This window comes from Microcebus murinus, chromosome 2, assembly GCF_040939455.1.
Source record: "Microcebus murinus isolate Inina chromosome 2, M.murinus_Inina_mat1.0, whole genome shotgun sequence".
Lineage (NCBI taxonomy): Eukaryota > Metazoa > Chordata > Mammalia > Primates > Cheirogaleidae > Microcebus > Microcebus murinus.
The window spans coordinates 88,478,182-88,495,842 of record NC_134105.1 but is presented as its reverse complement, the minus strand read 5'-3'; the positions used below and the strand labels follow the sequence as shown (position 1 = coordinate 88,495,842).

General features: G+C 36.5%; 1 protein-coding gene across 1 annotated transcript in view; it reads right to left on the bottom strand.

Annotated features, from left to right (window-relative positions):
* Positions 1–9,319: 9,319 nt before the first annotated feature.
* The window catches only part of GNAI3 (G protein subunit alpha i3), a 40,756-nt gene continuing 32,414 nt past the window's right edge, over positions 9,320–17,661 (bottom strand). Inside the window, exons 6-9 of the mRNA XM_012751622.3 lie at positions 14,931–15,060; positions 14,359–14,512; positions 10,577–10,789; positions 9,320–10,487 (exon numbers count right to left, since the gene is read on the bottom strand). Of these exons, the coding sequence (XP_012607076.1) occupies positions 10,599–10,789; positions 14,359–14,512; positions 14,931–15,060 (475 nt within the window). The 3' untranslated portion in view covers positions 9,320–10,487; positions 10,577–10,598. The remainder of the gene's footprint in view (positions 10,488–10,576; positions 10,790–14,358; positions 14,513–14,930; positions 15,061–17,661) is intronic.

Sequence of the window (17,661 nt, the reverse complement as noted above, 5' to 3'; positions counted from 1 at the left end):
TCCTCACCATTCCTCAGGTATACATTCTATTAATACAAACAGAATTGGAATCTGGATAATTTCAAGCAGAAAATTATAGTCAATATACCATGCATGACACAAGGAATGAATCCGTTCTTTGTAGATTCGCTTTGTTGTCCAGGCTAGAGTGAGTGCAGTGGCATCAGCCTAGCTCACAGCAACCTCAAACTCCTGGGCTCGAGCGATCCTTTTGCCTCAGCCTCCCGAGTAGCTGGGACTACAGGCATGCGCCACCATGCCCGGCTAATTTTTATATATATATATCAGTTGGCCAATTAATTTCTTTCTATTTATAGTAGAGACGGGGTCTCGCTCTTGCTCAGGCTGGTTTTGAACTCCTGACCTTGAGCAATCTGCCCGCCTCCGCCTCCCAGAGAGCTAGGATTACAGGCGTGAGCCACCGCGCCCGACCTCATACCTTCTTTTTAAAGTGGGATGGCTAGTGCAGTTTAAAGAGCTCAAGGCCAAGGGTTGGAAGACCTAGCTTTTAGTACTGGTTTTGCACTTTCATACAAAAATGTAAATACTTCATTTCTCTTAAGACCTGAGTCCCCCAACTATAAAATGAAGATACCTTCCCTGCCTGCTTCACAGGGTTATTCTGAGGAGCACACACATAACTGAAAGCACATAAAAGCTGTTGTGGTAAGAGTCACAGGAAGAAATCTTATATAAATGCTGCCATTTATGAAATTCAACACCTGGTTTTTAGAATAAATTATCCCAACTACCCAAGAAAAACAGCAAACCTCTCTACACTCTGTAAAAAGCTATTCAAACAAAAACGTCAATAAACCTACCACTCCTTTTACTAACTGACCTCTATGTGCCTTAGTTCAGAGATTAAGATCATGGGATAGGGGAAATGAATTTGTTAGATTCTAAGGCATGCACCCAAAACTGATCTTTTTTTTTTTTTTGAGACAGGGTCTCACTCTGTCACCTGGGCTAGAGTGCAGTGGCATCACCAGAGCTCACAGCAACCTCAAACTCCTGGGTGATCCACCTGCCTCAGCCTCCTGAGTAGCTGGGCATATAGGTACAAGCTAATTTTTCTATTTTTTTTTTATTTCAGCATATTATGGGGGTATAAATGTTAAGGTTACGTATATTGCCCATGCTCCCCCTCCCTACTTTTTTCTATTTTTTCTGTAGAGATAGGGGTCTCACTCAGGCTGGTCCTGAACTCCTGCCCTGAAATGATCCTCCCACCTTGGCCTCCCAGACTGCTAGGATTATAGGCGTGAGCAACGGTGCCTAGGCTGATCATCTTTATTAAGCACAGATTATCCTTCTGTCCCCCAAAGCTGTCAAACCAACTGAGTTTCCTTTATCTCTATAACTGTTTCTCAGCTATACAAAATACTTTCTGAATAAACTTAGGGGACATCAACAAACTCCCATTCAGAGTACTAATGATTTTATGGCTGCCACTTCTCCATCATAGAATTTAGAACAATTCGAAGATTCTTATTTCAACTGCTACATGTTTCAGGAGAGCAAAAGACAGCTGAGCTTGTTTTAAGCACTGAAAAATCTTTGCAGCTGGGTCCATGTAGTGCTGGCATCTCCCCCAAACAGGCCACCAAGTAAATTATTTCTGTGAACTCTTTTGAGGGGAAATGAAGCTTGTATTTATCTTGACAGGAGGTGGTGAAGTCAAGTATAGATTTAGCACTTACAACTACTAGTGAGGAAAGCTCTTGGCACCCAAGATTTAGTATATAAAAGAAAATGTCAATTAAAATGAAAATCTGCTCCTTGCCAGAAACATCCATTCACACTTAGGCTGCTACTAGCAGTATTAATACCAGAGAGCCATATGAGCTTGAAATAACATTGAATAAATTTGTAGCTGTTAAAATTAGAGTCCTTTAATACTTTTTCTGATTCCCTAAAAAGAAACCAAGAGAATTACCAGAGAAACTACTCTGGCTACTGCCCATTAAAAAAACTTAAGCCAAAGAAAAATCCTGGGCAAGACTTCCTGTATTTGAGAGCTGTTCAGCCTCACGCCTGTAATCCTAGCACTTTGAGAGGCTGAGGCAGGATGACTGTTTGAGCAAGAGCAAGACCCTATCACTACTAAAAATAGAAAAAATTAGCCAGGCATGGTGGCAAGTACCTGTAGTCCCAGATACTTGTGAGGCTGAGGCAGGAGGATCACTTGAGCCCAGGAGTCTGAAGTTGCAGCAAGCTATGATGATGCCACTGCACTCTGGCCAGGGTGACAGAGTGAGACTCTGTCTCAAAACAAATAGACAAAAAAAAAAAAAAGCTGTTCAGGGACTATTCTGAATGGCATGGTTCCAACCATCACTAACCTGTTTACTTTAACTCAACATACAGGGGTTATGGGTCTGTTCTGTATCATGGATCCCTCTGGCAGTCTGATGAAACCCATGGACCTCTTTTCAAAATGCATAAAATAAAATTTAGAAAATTACAAAGAAAACCAGCATACTATAGTTCTACCCCTAAACTCTCTGGAGCTATGAAATCCCAGGTTAAGAACTGTCACTACAGATAGATCTTTTCTATTCAGTCCCCAAACATAATTTATCCCATTTATTCCATCTCCATATAGGATTGCCATACCTAACCTCAAATAGGAACAGATTGTTGCCTTTTATTACCTCTTCCTTGTTCTTCAAATCTAGGTGGAAATTGGTTATGGGCCAAACTATAAAGGTGTAACACAGGTTCTTTGTTTATCAATGTTCACAGAGAACCTGCCTTATAGTTCTAGTATGAAATCAGAGCCAGTGGAACAGGTCTTCTGGCAGACCAATTAAAAATCTCTAGTAGAATAAAACAGGGTTGTATTTTACTCCTATTCTTTTTTTCTAGTAGATATCTCAACATTTAATTGGTTTATAAACAAATTCACACAGGTTACCTTATATGAACACTTTGTAAAAAGTTCATCTTAGAGGATGGAGGGTGAACAGCATTTAAAGCAACACGTTCTACAGCTGTTTTTTAACTTAGGTTATTTTTATCTCATGGACATTCTGACTACGTTCATGAAAAGTTCTCTTTTTATCTCATGGACATTCTGACTGCGTTCATGAAAAGTTCTCTGTATAAAATGGCTGTAAGAAAGATTAAAACCAAAATTAAGCCACTTTGCTGTCTTTCTCTTCTTTTGCCTCATTTTAAATTCACCCTGTACTGTTGAATCTTACATACCTTTAGAAGCCATCAGAAATTGTTTTTTGTAACAAGGTCAGAAACAAATATTTAACCCTATTTTCTCTACAACCTTAATTCTTAGAAGTCTAAAATTAGAAGGAACTGAAAAATACTCCAGGCCCATCACTAGCAATTTATAGATAGGAAAGTGAGGCCCAGGGAGGAAGAGTGTCTTCATTAAGATCATCCTGCTAGAAAGTAACAGAACTAGAACTCCAAAAACAGGTCTTCTGAGTCCAAAGCCGGTGGTGACATCATGCTACCAACAGCCCACCATACACTAAAAAGTCAAAGTCAATTTCCCATTCTTCTAAGCTCCTCTCATTCCCAAATTCTTGGTTATTTTTTAGTTATTATGCCATCTCTAAATCATGGATATTTGACAAAACCATCTCTAAACTAAGACAAAGAGATCTCATAATGAAATGTGAAAATGGCATATGATCACAAAAATATAAATAAGTTTGCTTGTTTGTTGAAAGTATAATTTCCTACTCATATCCTTAGAGGGCAGAGAGTATATAATGTACTTCCTAACATAGCATGATTGAAGAGACACTGCTAACAATAAACCAAATATAAATTAGGTTACATTTCACATAAATGATGACAATTTTTTTTTCTTACAAAAATACATGATTGACACAAAAGGGCGAATACTGTATGATCCCACGTACATGAGGTTACCTGAAATAGTCAGATTCACAGAGACAGAAAGCAGAATGACGGTTACCAGGGGCCGGGGGAAGGAGGAGAATGGGGAGTTAATGTTTAATGGGTACAGAGTTTCAGTTCACAAAGATGAAAAACAGTTCTGGAGATAGATGGTGGTGATGGTTGTGCCACAACGGGAAATGTATTTAACACCACTGAACTGTGTACTTCAAAATTATTAAGATGATAAATTTTATCACAATTTAAAAAATGGGAAAAAATACACTGTAATTGGAAATTTGCTTTTATATTTTCTGTGGATAAAGGATGGATAAAAGCAGCACAAAAATTCAGTCTTAAAAGCTATATAAAAGATACATTAACATGTAACAGTTCCTACTCTGATAATAAAACTCACATGTACCCCCAAATAGTCCACATCAGAGTACTCCCTCTGATTCCTATGGTGAGACACACACATTGAAAACCCACTCTAAACTTGGAGATGTGCCGTAGACCAAAGTGTGCCGGCCATGCTGGGTGGAGAAGGTGGTGAAGGGTGAAGAGCTCTTACCTCCCACTGCCCTCTCTACCCGGCACAGCCCCCGGAGCACAGATTCCAGCAGGACTTCGGTGTTGGGCCAGGGACTGCAAGTGTGACAGAGCCTCTGGTGGTCCTGCTAGGTAAAAGCGTGAAGACGTTTCTGTGAGGTCAGACAGACATACTCAAGATTGAAGAAGGAAACTTTGTATGAATAGAAAATAGCAAACTGGATTTAAATGTAAAACAAAGCAAAAACCTTTTCACCCTACTTTACAAACTTTAAAGCAATTTATAGTTCAACTTCATTTCAGGTCTTCAAAATGAATATGGACAAAGTGATGCTGTGAAAAGACCGCCAGCTACAATGAATACATTTGTTGGTGTTGCCTTGGGATGGTACTTTTTTTGCAGTGCAGTATTATCACAAAGAACATTTATAAAGCACTTTCAAGTATGTTATTTCTACTTGATGAGAACCGCAGAGTATCACAGCTAGAAGAAATAATTGAATATAGTCAATCTTCAGATAACAGATGAGGGACATAAGACTGAAAGTGACCTACACAAGATTTCATAGCTAGTTGGAAGCAGAGAAAAGACCAAACCCAACTCTCTAAACAACTCTCCAATTTCATAAGATTTTAAGAGGTCTCAGGACCTTTATCCTATATGAGCAAGGATAAACAGAAACAACAGGTAATTTCTTGTTTTGTTATGTCTGCTGGGAATCTCGCTTACCTATAATTTAAGCCTCTTAGGAAAAATGTCTGGATAACCCAAGGAGTATTTTGGGGAGGAGGTAGAGGATAGGAGGACATAGATAAACTAGGTTGTATAAAACTTAATATTCCAGCAATCAAAGATCTTACAGTTTACTAAATGCTAATACACTGGGATGTATAATGCTGCGATAGTGTATCCCAGCAGTGTATTAATATATATTAATATTTATTTCTGCTACCTTGTGATTCCCACTGGATTTCAGGGAAAGAAAACATTAGCATTGGGCATACAAAGATTTTTACATTTGACTTTTTACCCCTTCCCAAACCATTTCAAAAATTTGCTTTCATTCCAAAGTTTAGAGCTAGCTAGCTTTGCTTTATCCACCAACTATAAATAAATACTAAAGTTATTTACATATAGTCACCTCTGTCACAGGATTTTCTTTTAATTTCATGTATGTACCTTTTAGTTTTCACTGCATAAATGCAGTGAAATAAATGAAATAAAAATAAATGTCTGGATACCCCAAGTTTCTTGTTTTGTCTCAATTTTGTATAAAAACTAAATACTCTATCTAAAATGTAGGAATGTTTTTTGACCAAGCAGTGCTCACTAATTTTTGGTGGAAGTCTCTTTAAGCTATGTATGAAAGGTACTTCTTATTGGCAAATGAAAAATAACTTGTCATTCACTAGTGATTTTGAGGTCATGTTTGTGTTGAAATGATTTTTTTAAATTTGTGTTGATCTTTAATACAGGTTGGGAATCCCAAACCTAAAAATCCAAAATCAGAAACTTTTTGAGTGCCAACATGATGCTCAAAGGAAATGCTCATTGCAGCATTTTGGATTTCAGATTTTCAAATTTGGGATGCTGAATCATTAAGTATATAATGTAAATATTCCAAAATCTGAAAAAAAATCCAAAATCTAAAACACTTCTGGTCCCAAATGCTTCGGGGTAAGGGATACTACTCAACCTATATTAGGTCCTATTCAGTTGTCCCAGGTTGGCTCCATCAAAATCATCTGAGGAATTTATTTAAAAATATACATTCCCAAGACCTGGCTAAGAATTTTAATTTACTAGGGTTTAGCCAGGGAACCTGTATAGACTCATCATGCACGTCAGGTATCTACTGCTGTATAAAATTCCTTATTACTATTATTCCTGACAAGACTTGGGTCAGGCCAGGCCTAGGCCTGACATAGTATCAGGAAAAGAAACTCCCCTTGCCTTACTGCCTTGACTTGTTCTGAAGTATGCTGTCCTCAGAAGTAACTCATTAAGGAAGTGGGGGGGGGATTTTAAAAGCTAAACAAAAATAAAGGATCAAAGACCTTGACCATCCTAGAAGTTAGTTCTCCAGTGCCTCATAAAACCTTTCTTTTACTCCCTGTTAGTTGACAGCAAAATTAACTTCCAACTTTTAGTCCTCTAAACAGCCTGCTTTTTTTCTTTTGTGACTGACTGTTGGCAGCAATATAACAAAATATGATGGTCATAAAAATATGTGGAGAGCTATGGCTGGTCCAGGTTGGATCTCTGATTTGTACTGTAAATACTGAAGTAGAACACAGTAATTTCCCTGCAATACCGACCAACTAATCTTTTTTTTGTTTTTGTTTTTGAGAGTCTCCCTCTGTCACCCTGAGTAGAGTGCAGTGGCCTCTTTGTGGCTCACTGCAACCTCAAACTCCTGGGCTTAAGCAATCCTCCTGCCTCAGCCTCCTGAGTAGCTAGGATTACAGGTGTGCACCACGATGCCCGGCTAATTTTTCTATTTTTCATAGAGATGGGGTCTCACTCTTGCTCAGACTGGTCTTGAACTCCTGAGTTTAAGCAATCCTCCTGCCTCAGCCTCCCAGAGTGTTAGGATTACAGGCCTGAGCCACCCCACCCTGCTGACAATTATTCTTAAAGTCAGTATTACATATGAAAAGACTCCACAAGTACTAAGACTGAAGGAAATTAGTGCTGTTTTAGGTTTGTTCAAATGAGTAGAAGACTGTGATTTTTTTGAACATCTAAAAGGGAAAAAAAAAATCAATGGCAGGTTATTAACTGGAATGCAAGACTGACTTTACCTTATATATAACTAACACAGAAAGGAGTTCCATAACAGGTAACTCCAGAACTATGTTACACATGCCAAGCTAATGAATAAATACTATATATGAAGTAACTAGTTAGGCCAAGCAAGCAATGTCCAAAGAAAGTCACAGCTACAAGTCAGAGAATAGTGGCCTGGATATAAGAATATAGGGTGAGTGAATGAATTAAGGAAAACCAGCAGTTATTTTTAAATTACCTAAAATGTACATATAACACAAACAGAATACATATGAGAATTTTTTAAAAGGCCAGAAAATAGTTTTTAAAAAATTTGGCCCATCTATTCTTAGATTGAAGCACCTTGTGAAAAATAATCCATCAGTGAAAATAATAAAATGATATACTGAACTAGAGATTTAGAATTCTAACAGTCCAAGATGCAAATGACAGCTCAAGATCCACTTATGAATACTTAAGTAATTGTAAAGGTTTTTTGGAATTTTCACACCAGGCAGCTGAATCTGCTGCAAGTCTGCATTCGTAAGGTTAGGGAAGACTCCTCATTCAGAAGAGTAATTCCTCTTTACATAGGGTCTAATGAATGGCAATTATACGGCCCCAGGTTTTAATCAGGAAAAGATGTGGCTGTCAACAAAATAAAGCTATTGTCGTAATCTTTCCTACGAGGGTCTGTTTACTATTCTATATTCATTAAACTTTAATTTTCTTATATATGATAACTTCTTATATGGTCCAAAGCCTGGTCATTATCTGAACATTATCCATCACAAATCTCCAGCATTCTCTAGAGAATATACACACGGCAACTTTTTAGCTTCTTTCATTACAAATATCCATCCTTTTTTTCAGGTTAGTAGAACTGATGTTTCATCCCACATTCTAACTCTGTTATAAGAAAAGATCCTTTATTTTAAATACAAATTAGTGATTTATAAGCCTAACTGATAAACAGAATCCCCTCTTTAAAATGATAGACTGCCAGCCCACTAGCCAAGTCAATCTCTCATATGGGTCCAAGTGATTTTTACTTAACTCACATTTGAAAACCACTGCTTTAAACTGCCTCCCTGTGTCCTCAAGGAATGTGCATTTAGATAAGTTATTTGGGATGGTGGAGTAAGGGGTGATCTTCATGAAAATAGAGAACAAATGTAAATGGCATAGAGGCAGAAAAATGGGGAACTACTATTTTTCATTAACAGAATGGCTAAAAAATGAACATACCAGACAGACACATTCAAATGAAAATACAAAATGCATTTCAAAGTAAAATTAACTTTTGGAATATTTGTTATTTTAGATTATCAACAACACCATTTCATTAGCCCAGAGTATAAAAAGACTACAGTTGAAAATAATAATCCACCAGTTCTCATTTCCAGATGATCCTATATTACAGAAAACAATAAGGAAAAGATATATTCAAAATGAATAAGAACGCTCAACCCTATTACATTGTGGGTATTAAGTCAATCACCAATTAAAGATGATAATTTTTTCATTCAGATCAAATTTTCTCATTCCTAAAGAAAATTCTGCTAGGTAATAATTAGGCTGTCTGCATAGTTAGGATTTAAAGAATAAGAAAAAAAAAAAAAAACTACCAACAAAGGCACTGAACTGCTGTGGCTCACTTTGTTTTGATGACCACTAACCTTTTTTTTTTAACTAGCAAAAGGTCATATCAAAAGATGAAATGGAATCCAATCCAAAAAGACTGGATCCCAAAAGGCACTGCTCAAACTACTGATTTGAAATGCTCAATATGCACTTTCTTCATTTGCCTTCCCGCTATGGACTATTCAATATTTAATGACATTTGCTGCACATTATACAAAAGGACCTGCAGGCTGAAGTGAATATACTCTCCACATAAGCAAAATGTAAATCTGGAAAATGGATTATGACTACATGTCACCTGTACATAGACAGGACATAAACCCAAGATTCAACAATACTACTACACCAAAGGACGAGACCTTCAGAAAATCCTTCTGCCTAAACACATTCTCAAACAAAGGCCAAAGCACACTCAGCAGGGGCAAAAAGAAACAGAAGACAGTATTCCAGAAAAGACTAGTTACAAAGGGGAGGAAACCTGGGCTCTTTACTCAGCATTTTAATACTGCTGCCAGCTATAACAGATTAAAATCTGTACACACAACAAAGTGGAAAAAAAGTCACCAAATGCAACAGTTTTAGCAAAAGAACATACTGACTAAGGATTACTACAGTTAACATTATTACAGTAAAAACAATGGCAAACAGGGATTTGGCACCACATTTACAAAGTAAAAGCATGCACTGTTAATACACTTCAGATATCTCCCAACAGAAAAGGCCATGAAGATGGAAAACAAGGTACACCTTGTACAAATTCCCTATCGAATGAGACAAACAAACAAGAATCAAAGTGGTCAATTTAGTAAATATGTAGCAGCAAAGTCACTGGTTCTTTTTGGAATTTAGCAATTTGCATTTCTGATCCACAGCTGCCATGGGTGTGTCTGTATCCAAGAAGCTGACTTTATCATACCACATTAGCATTTATCTAATAATTTGGTAATCAGCATAAACAAAGTTAACCTTCAACCATAAGCTTCAAGAAAAGAGAGAGCTAGAATCTTATTGCATAACTCTCCAATGTAATTACCTTTTAGAAACCATAGGTACTTTGAGCAGTATAGTAACATAAATTTCATCCAAAAAAGCTATTTTTATAATCCCAATAACTGGAAAGAATTTTAAGTAATTATGGCAATATATTCTGACCATACCAAGAGTTAAAAACAAAGAGTTCCTACTAAGAGGAATATTTTCAAGATGATCTGGTCATATCATATGCATAGTTAAGATTGTTTGTTTTAATAAAGATTCTTTTGCAAACAAAGAAATAAAATTTAGTAAAGTTATTCTCTTGATGAAAAAAAATTTAAAAATGACTACTGGTGGTTTGTTAAGAAGGGGGGAAAAAAGTAAGCTACATATTGAAGTTCTGGAATAAAGCACCTCAACTTCACATCTGCCCTAAATATTTGCGATTATGAAATCCACGTGATGTCTTGATGATCAAATCATACTTTATAGTTGTTCCAATTCCAATGTCTGACTTTAGCATCTTGTGTCAATTAAAAGTTCCCTAATACAGAAGATTGTGCTAAAGACTGCTAAGATTCTGCATGTTGCTGCCATTCCCTGGTCCCGTTCATGCTTTCAGCTGCCCCGTAAGACAGCAAAAGATGTCTGGTCTCAACACTCCACACTGTAGTAACTAGAAAAGAAAACATTATTAATTAGAAAAAGTTTACAAAGCTAAAAGACATCACTATAGCACTATAACTAAATTGTCTGAAGTTTTACCTTTCACTCACATCCATGCTCTTCAATAAAGTCCACATTCCTTTAAGTTGTTTTTAATGATGACATCTGTAACAGCATCAAAAACAAACTGCACATTTTTGGTGTCTGTGGCACAAGTGAAGTGAGTGTAGATCTCCTTGGTATCTTTTCTTCTGTTCAGATCTTCAAACTGGCACTGGATATAAGCAGCTGCCTCTTCATATGTATTGGAACCTAAAAGAGACACCCAATATTTTTGGTTTAAATTATAATGGCTCCCCAAACTCAAATGGTCGTTGCCATTTACTTAAGAAGAGAGGGAACACGACCCACTTAAATATGGACAGAATTCTGTGTTTCTATAATCGTTAGGCTCTTCTATAATTCAATTCTTCATGAGAACAGACTCTTGTTGTAACTAAAATAAAATCATCATACACAAAGATTAAGAAAAACAAACTAAGTTTTTCCCTCCTCTTTCATTTAGATTTTTCAGCTTAAAAAAATCTAGAAAGTATAAAAGCAAACTAGGGAAGTAGGAATGTGCATTTCTAGAGAACATAATTATTTAAAATGTCAGAAAGAGGCTATGCTCCTTGAAGTGATCTTGAAATAAACAATCCAAAGGGTTAACTCGTTCTTCTTTTCAAAATTATCCCATCATTTTAATTGGGTTTAGCCTCAAAGCCTTAGGAAAATAATTTAAATAACCAAAGGCTCTTTGCTTTGTGGGAAGATTCCCAGCTGTGCCTTCAATATTAATGTCAATCCCCTTAACTTGTTTTACATAAGATTTCTCTCCCAATCTTAAAATTTGGCTAATTTCTTTAAACTCACCTAATTCTTACCTGCCCTGTTCCTTACTCTCAACAGACCATCACATTTCCAACTTCCCTGAGAAAATGGAATCCATGAAGATTAAGCTACATCTTAACTTTTTAGCCTACCACCTCGCTTGAAAAGTTAACTATGTACATTTATGTGTGCCTCTGGTCTTAGAGGTATCTTTCTTCCTACTCAAAAATCAATTGCTCTAGCTAGATTCTTTTTCATTTTTTAATTAATGAGGGAAATTCACATAACATATATTTAACCATTTTAACGTGTATAATTCAGTGGCATTCAGTGTATTCACAATGTTATGCAATCACCACCTCTCTAGTTTCAACACTTTTTCCCTGCCCCAGAGAAACACCCATTCCCATGAAGTCATCACTCCCCATTCTCTCCACTCCCCAATGCTCTGGTAACTACCAATATGCTTTCTTACTCTATGGATTTGCCTATTTTGGACCTCTCTTATAAAAGGAATCACACAATATGTGACCTTTTGTTTGGCTTCTTTCACTTAGCATAATGTTTTCAGGGTTCATCCTAGTTGTAGCATCTGTTGTTCCTTTATATGGGTAAATAATATTTATTGTATGTATATATCACAATTTGTTTATCCATTTGTCCTACCTAGACTCTTAATTCCTTTTTCTCCACCTGCTTGTATGTAAATCCTACTCCACCAATTAACTCTGCTTTTTCCAACTTCTCTTTTGCTTTTAAGATCTTACCCCTAAACCTATAAATATTCTTAAATCTTTCCTTTCCCTTTAATCCATACTGCTTGAGTAGCTTATACTTGTCTTCATTTCTTCACTTCCCACTCAGTAACTCACTGTACCCAGCTCTACTCTCACCATTCCACTGAAACTGCTCTCAGTAACCGTCAATAGCCTCCTCACTGCTAACTACAAAGGCCATTTTTCAATGTGTATCTTATTTTTCTGCACATGACATTGGTGACTAAAATATTTAGTCAACTTACTTTTAAAGCTCTCCTTTTGGTTTTTATGATATTTTGGCTGTCCTGGGTCTTCTCTCTGTATGCTTTACAAACCTTTCTTTCTCTTCTGCCAGTGGAGGCTGGTCCTCTCTCTCATTCTATAATATCATCTCCCTAGGTTATTTCATCCATTTTCATGTTTTAATTACTAATGATCTCAAATCAATACATCAAACCCTAACCTCTCCTCAAGCTCCAAGGCCACAAATAACTGCCTATTAAATATCATGTAAATGTTCCACAGATACTTCAAAATCAACATTCCTAAATATGAATTCAGATCACAGCACCAGCATCCAAGAGAGAATCTGGGAGTACTTTTGACTCTTCCCACTTCCTTACCTTGCCACACCCTTTCACTTTATTATAGAAAGTATTTACAGTGTCTCAGCTAACAATAGTTCCTCTTCCCTGGAAACACTTGGCTCTGATCTATGTTTCACAGAGGAACATCCCTGGCAGTCATGTTTGTGTCCCTGACCTCAACTGATCGGTCTACAGATTTTTGCCACACTTAACCATGGCCAGAATCTTTCTCCTAGGCATTTGAAACTGGGACCAAGCAATTACAGACTAGCCTGGTTTTTTCTTAACAGTGGAGACACAAAAACTGTGTCAAAGCCATCTTTTACCAAATAACTGAATAGCAGAGAAAGTTGGTAAGGAGAGAAAGAAGAATAAAGAAGATAAAGAGGGAGAGAAAAGAGTTGAGGAGAAGAGTAGTTTCTAGGGTACCTGATAGCTTTCTAATTCCATTCTGAGACATTCTTGCCCTTGGTGTCTATGATATATCACTTGGTCCTCACCAGAAGTTTTTATTTGTACCCTAAGAGAGTTATTACTAATTCAACCCCCCTACGATCTAGCTTTATTGTCATTTATTGCATAATATTTCTAAAGCACAGTTTCTAATATATTATGTACCCAATTAGAATCCTCCAGTTGTTCATTGCTGTCTCAGCACAAGAGATTTGGCCCTCAATGAGTTGATCACTGACCATCTCTGCAATCACTCCTTCCCTACCACTTTAAACTCCAGAAATACCAAATTCCTTCCAAACCCCAGAAAAAGGCATGCCATTTTTCTACCTCCATATTTTCATAATATAATTCCCCTTTTCTAAAATATTTTTAGAATAAAATACTTTTATTCCCTCATCTGCCTGATCATTTCTTAGTAGCTCACTCAAGTGTCATTTCCTCTAGAAAAAGACTTCTGACCCCATCAGAAGTAATCACTTCCATTCTGCTTCTACTGATGCACATTTTACACTACAATAAATTATTTGTGTCTCTCCCTTTGCAACTAAATGTCAATTACTTGAGCACATTAACTGCATCTTATCCTTGTATTTTCTTGAATATATACCAAATTTTAATTTTTACCCTTCTTTATTTTCCTCAAAAAAAGGACCCATAAATTTAAAATAAACACAGAAAACTTGAATATGTCTGAAATAGCACTTTAGACTTAAGAGATCTTAATCACATGCTTAACTGATAACACTACCAGTGAACACTCTCCATCCATCAATCACTCAAAACAAAAGGCAGTGTAATCCTAGCACTTTGGGAGGCCGAGGCAGGAGGATTGCTCAAGGTCAGGAGTTCAAAACCAGCCTGAGCAAGAGTGAGACCCCGTCTCTAAAATAGAAAGAAATTAAAACTAAAAATAGAAAGAAATTAACTGGCCAACTAAAAATATATAGGAAAAATTAGCCGGGCATGGAGGCGCATGCCTGTAGTCCCAGCTGCTCGGGAGGCTGATGCAGGAGGATTGCTTAAGCCCAGGAGTTTGAGGTTCTTGTGAGCTAGGCTGACGCTACGGCACTCTAGCCTGGGCAACAGAGTGAGACTCTGTCTCAAAAAAACAAAAACCAAAAAAACAAAAGGCGGTTGTATGAACGTCACCAAAGTGTTGATTTAAGTAGTATGTGTACCTCCAATGAAATCTTTCATGAACCCTTACCTGTGTATTCTGGATAACAGATAGTTAGTGGACTCCTCTTTATTTTTTCCTCAAAAAGGTCTTTCTTGTTAAGGAAAAGAATGATTGAAGTGTCTGTAAACCATTTGTTATTACAAATGCTGTCAAAGAGTTTCATGCTTTCATGCATTCGGTTCTAAAAAAGAAACAAAGGATGACAGGTCAGTAGCTAACAGTAAAAGTGAATTAATGCAATGAAAAAACACACCAAGTTTTAAAGCACTGAATTGCATTCATGGAAAAATGTCATACACTAATAACATGAAAGCTGAGTCAGTCCTCATATTTACAATTCTTGGGGGTGAGAAGGAGGGAAGAGGGGCAGGCTGACAAAAGGATGTACTCAACGCAGCTATCATCACAACTCTTGAATAAGGCCATAGACGAATATTTTGAAAAACTAATCTCACTAATGAGGAGAAAAATTAAGGGTATTAAGTTTTGGTTCAATGAGCAAATGAATGCACACAGTCTTCTGAAGAGTTATTTTCTATTTCCTGGCTGCATTTGCCAGCCGTTTTTTTTTTTTCTTTTTACCAGAAACTCCAACATACCATCTCTTCATCCTCAGCCAGAACAAGGTCATAATCACTGAGGGCCACACAGAAGATAATTGCTGTCACTCCCTCAAAACAGTGAATCCACTTTTTTCGTTCTGATCTTTGGCCACCCACATCAAACATCCTGAGTAAGGGAAAAGAAAGCACAAATTCAGTAGGTCACAGATACACCTCTTCCTAAACTGAAATGATTAGGAAACTTCTCACTATTGTATATTTAAAACCTCATTTATAATAGAAAAGACAAATAAGCAGCAGATAAAATGTTGTCAAAATACTTATCTGCAGCTAAAAGTAAAAGGGAACAACACGAGAAAATAAAATTTAGGAATAATGTAAATTCTCATTATAGATGGCTGGTTGAGTTTCCTCCCTATAAGCTTGCATCAGATATGCCAAAAGTCAGCAGAATAAACACTGAAATGGATTAAAGGAAAGAGGGGGAAAAGACAGGAAAAATAAAGAGCTAAATACAGCTTAAGATAATAATAATAACAACTAATATTTATTGAGTGTTTACCATGGTGCCAGACAGTATGCTAAACATCTTAAAAACATTTACTCATTTGGTCCTTATAACATTCCCATCAATACTACTATTATTATCATCCCCATTATACAGATGAAGAAACTGAGACACACTCAAAGTTAAATTACTAACAAATGGGAACTGGGGATCTGAACTCAGGCATTCTAACTCCAGCACCCATGCTCTTATCCATGACACTACTCTGCATCTCAAAATGGTCTGCCTCTAAATCCCCAACTTGTTCTATAACTTCTCCCTATTGATTCAAAAGTTTGTTTTCATAACTTTAAGGGAAAAATATTTTAGAGATTAATCGTGAAAAAATAAATAAATTATATTTACAGGAGGACTCTAAGAAGCCAGTATCTTAGAAAAAAAAGAGAAAAACCCTTAATCAATATTTCCAAACTCCCAGTCTTACTTAAACCTAATTAATAATAACAAAGCTTCAATTGTTCACACATTTTTATGGTCCACTTCAGATTAGTTTTAGTCCACTACTCTCTTCTAGGGGGCTTACTCAGCTTACTGAGTCAACTGCTGAATTTCTGTCCACAGTGTTCTCATCCACCTCCTGAAAAGAACACCTGCACTGCTTTGTCTTTTAGCTGTTATTTAGTGTTATGCGGTATACATGCAAATGGTTCGATATACTCTTAAGATCTATGTTGGATGACATGATAAAATTTATAAAGATTAAACTCTATCAAACTGGTTTAATGTGTCAGATCTACAGTGAGTGACTAGGGGCCTACATTTCCAGAGGTCCCCCCCCACCCAGAGAGTGAAAGAAATAAGATATAGTTGTTCATTTCTCAGTGTATGTTTGAAAGGAAACATACATCATATCTCTTCATGACCCAACTCTTCCTTTGGGTTGATCTTGCACAGTTCTTTTCAACTTTTGGTCATTATATCTAAAATGATGCAATCACAAATTCTTTAATATAGAACACCTATATAACACCATGGAAGTCTCAAGGGGAGACAAATCAGTACATCAATAATTTTATTTCAGTACTCCCCTTTTTTTCTTCTATGAAGTCCATAAAGCCGGTAGAAAACTGAAGTTCCAAGATGAGCTTTTAGCACATATTAACATTTTACAATATCATTTACTAACAGATCAACATTTTATAAACATTACCTCATTAACTGAGAGGCAAGTAAGCAATTACACAATGCCTTGAATATGGTAGGTGCTCAATAAATGTTTGAATAAATGGATAGTGGTTTTGCCTAGAGAGAAGAGGAAAAGGAAGAAGTGATAGTACTTCATAACAAGGTATCTACATGCCAACAATAAAGGGGGTATGGCACCCTAATTAATCTGGTTATTGATCCTGGCATAAAAGGACAGGATTTACCTAAATAAAGATCAATCTATGGCAACATCAATAGGAAAGTTTCCCACACTAAAGAAATAATGGTCACAACTTTTAATTATAAATGGGTTACAAATCTTACAGCAGACAAAGAGACATCTCATTCTTATGATTTCATAAGTAATAATCCACGTGAGTTTTGCCACTCTTGTTAAATACTTTCATCGGTACTAAAGATGAGAGGCTTGTCTACTCTAAAAACTATTCAGAACTGCTATTTTCCTGCACCAGGTTTCAAATCTAGGTTAGTGTATTAAGATTTTAAGACCTCACCTGGTATCTAGTAATATGTAAACTCTGTGGATTTCACAAATCCTATGGAGAAATTCTTTTCAGAAAAAAAAAAATTGAGAGGATCTGTGTAGTAGTTACATTTGTATGCAATAATGCTGAATATCACATTTTATAAATATGCATAATAAGATAACTAAAAACTATGTCATATATTGAAGGGGAGAGTTTATTCCTAATCTCAAAGGTCACAAAAGCAGAAAACAGGAACCGAAAAAAAGTTTTAATATTTATAAAAGACCATTAACACAGAGACAAGCTGAGGCCTATTTCAGAATTACTAATGCTAATGAGAAAATTCTTTGTATTAGAATACTACAATTTTCTCTCTCTTAAACAATCACTGTTTATGTCATCATACCAACCCCAAATACCTCTATTCCCTAGTCTATTTTCCATTCTGCACTGTATTAAGAACTTAGTTTGCATGGCATTATGCACACAGTGCACAATTAGTCCAAGAGCCATGACAATCAATACTAGCTCCATTCCATTAAACTCAAAAGGAAATCGGAACCAG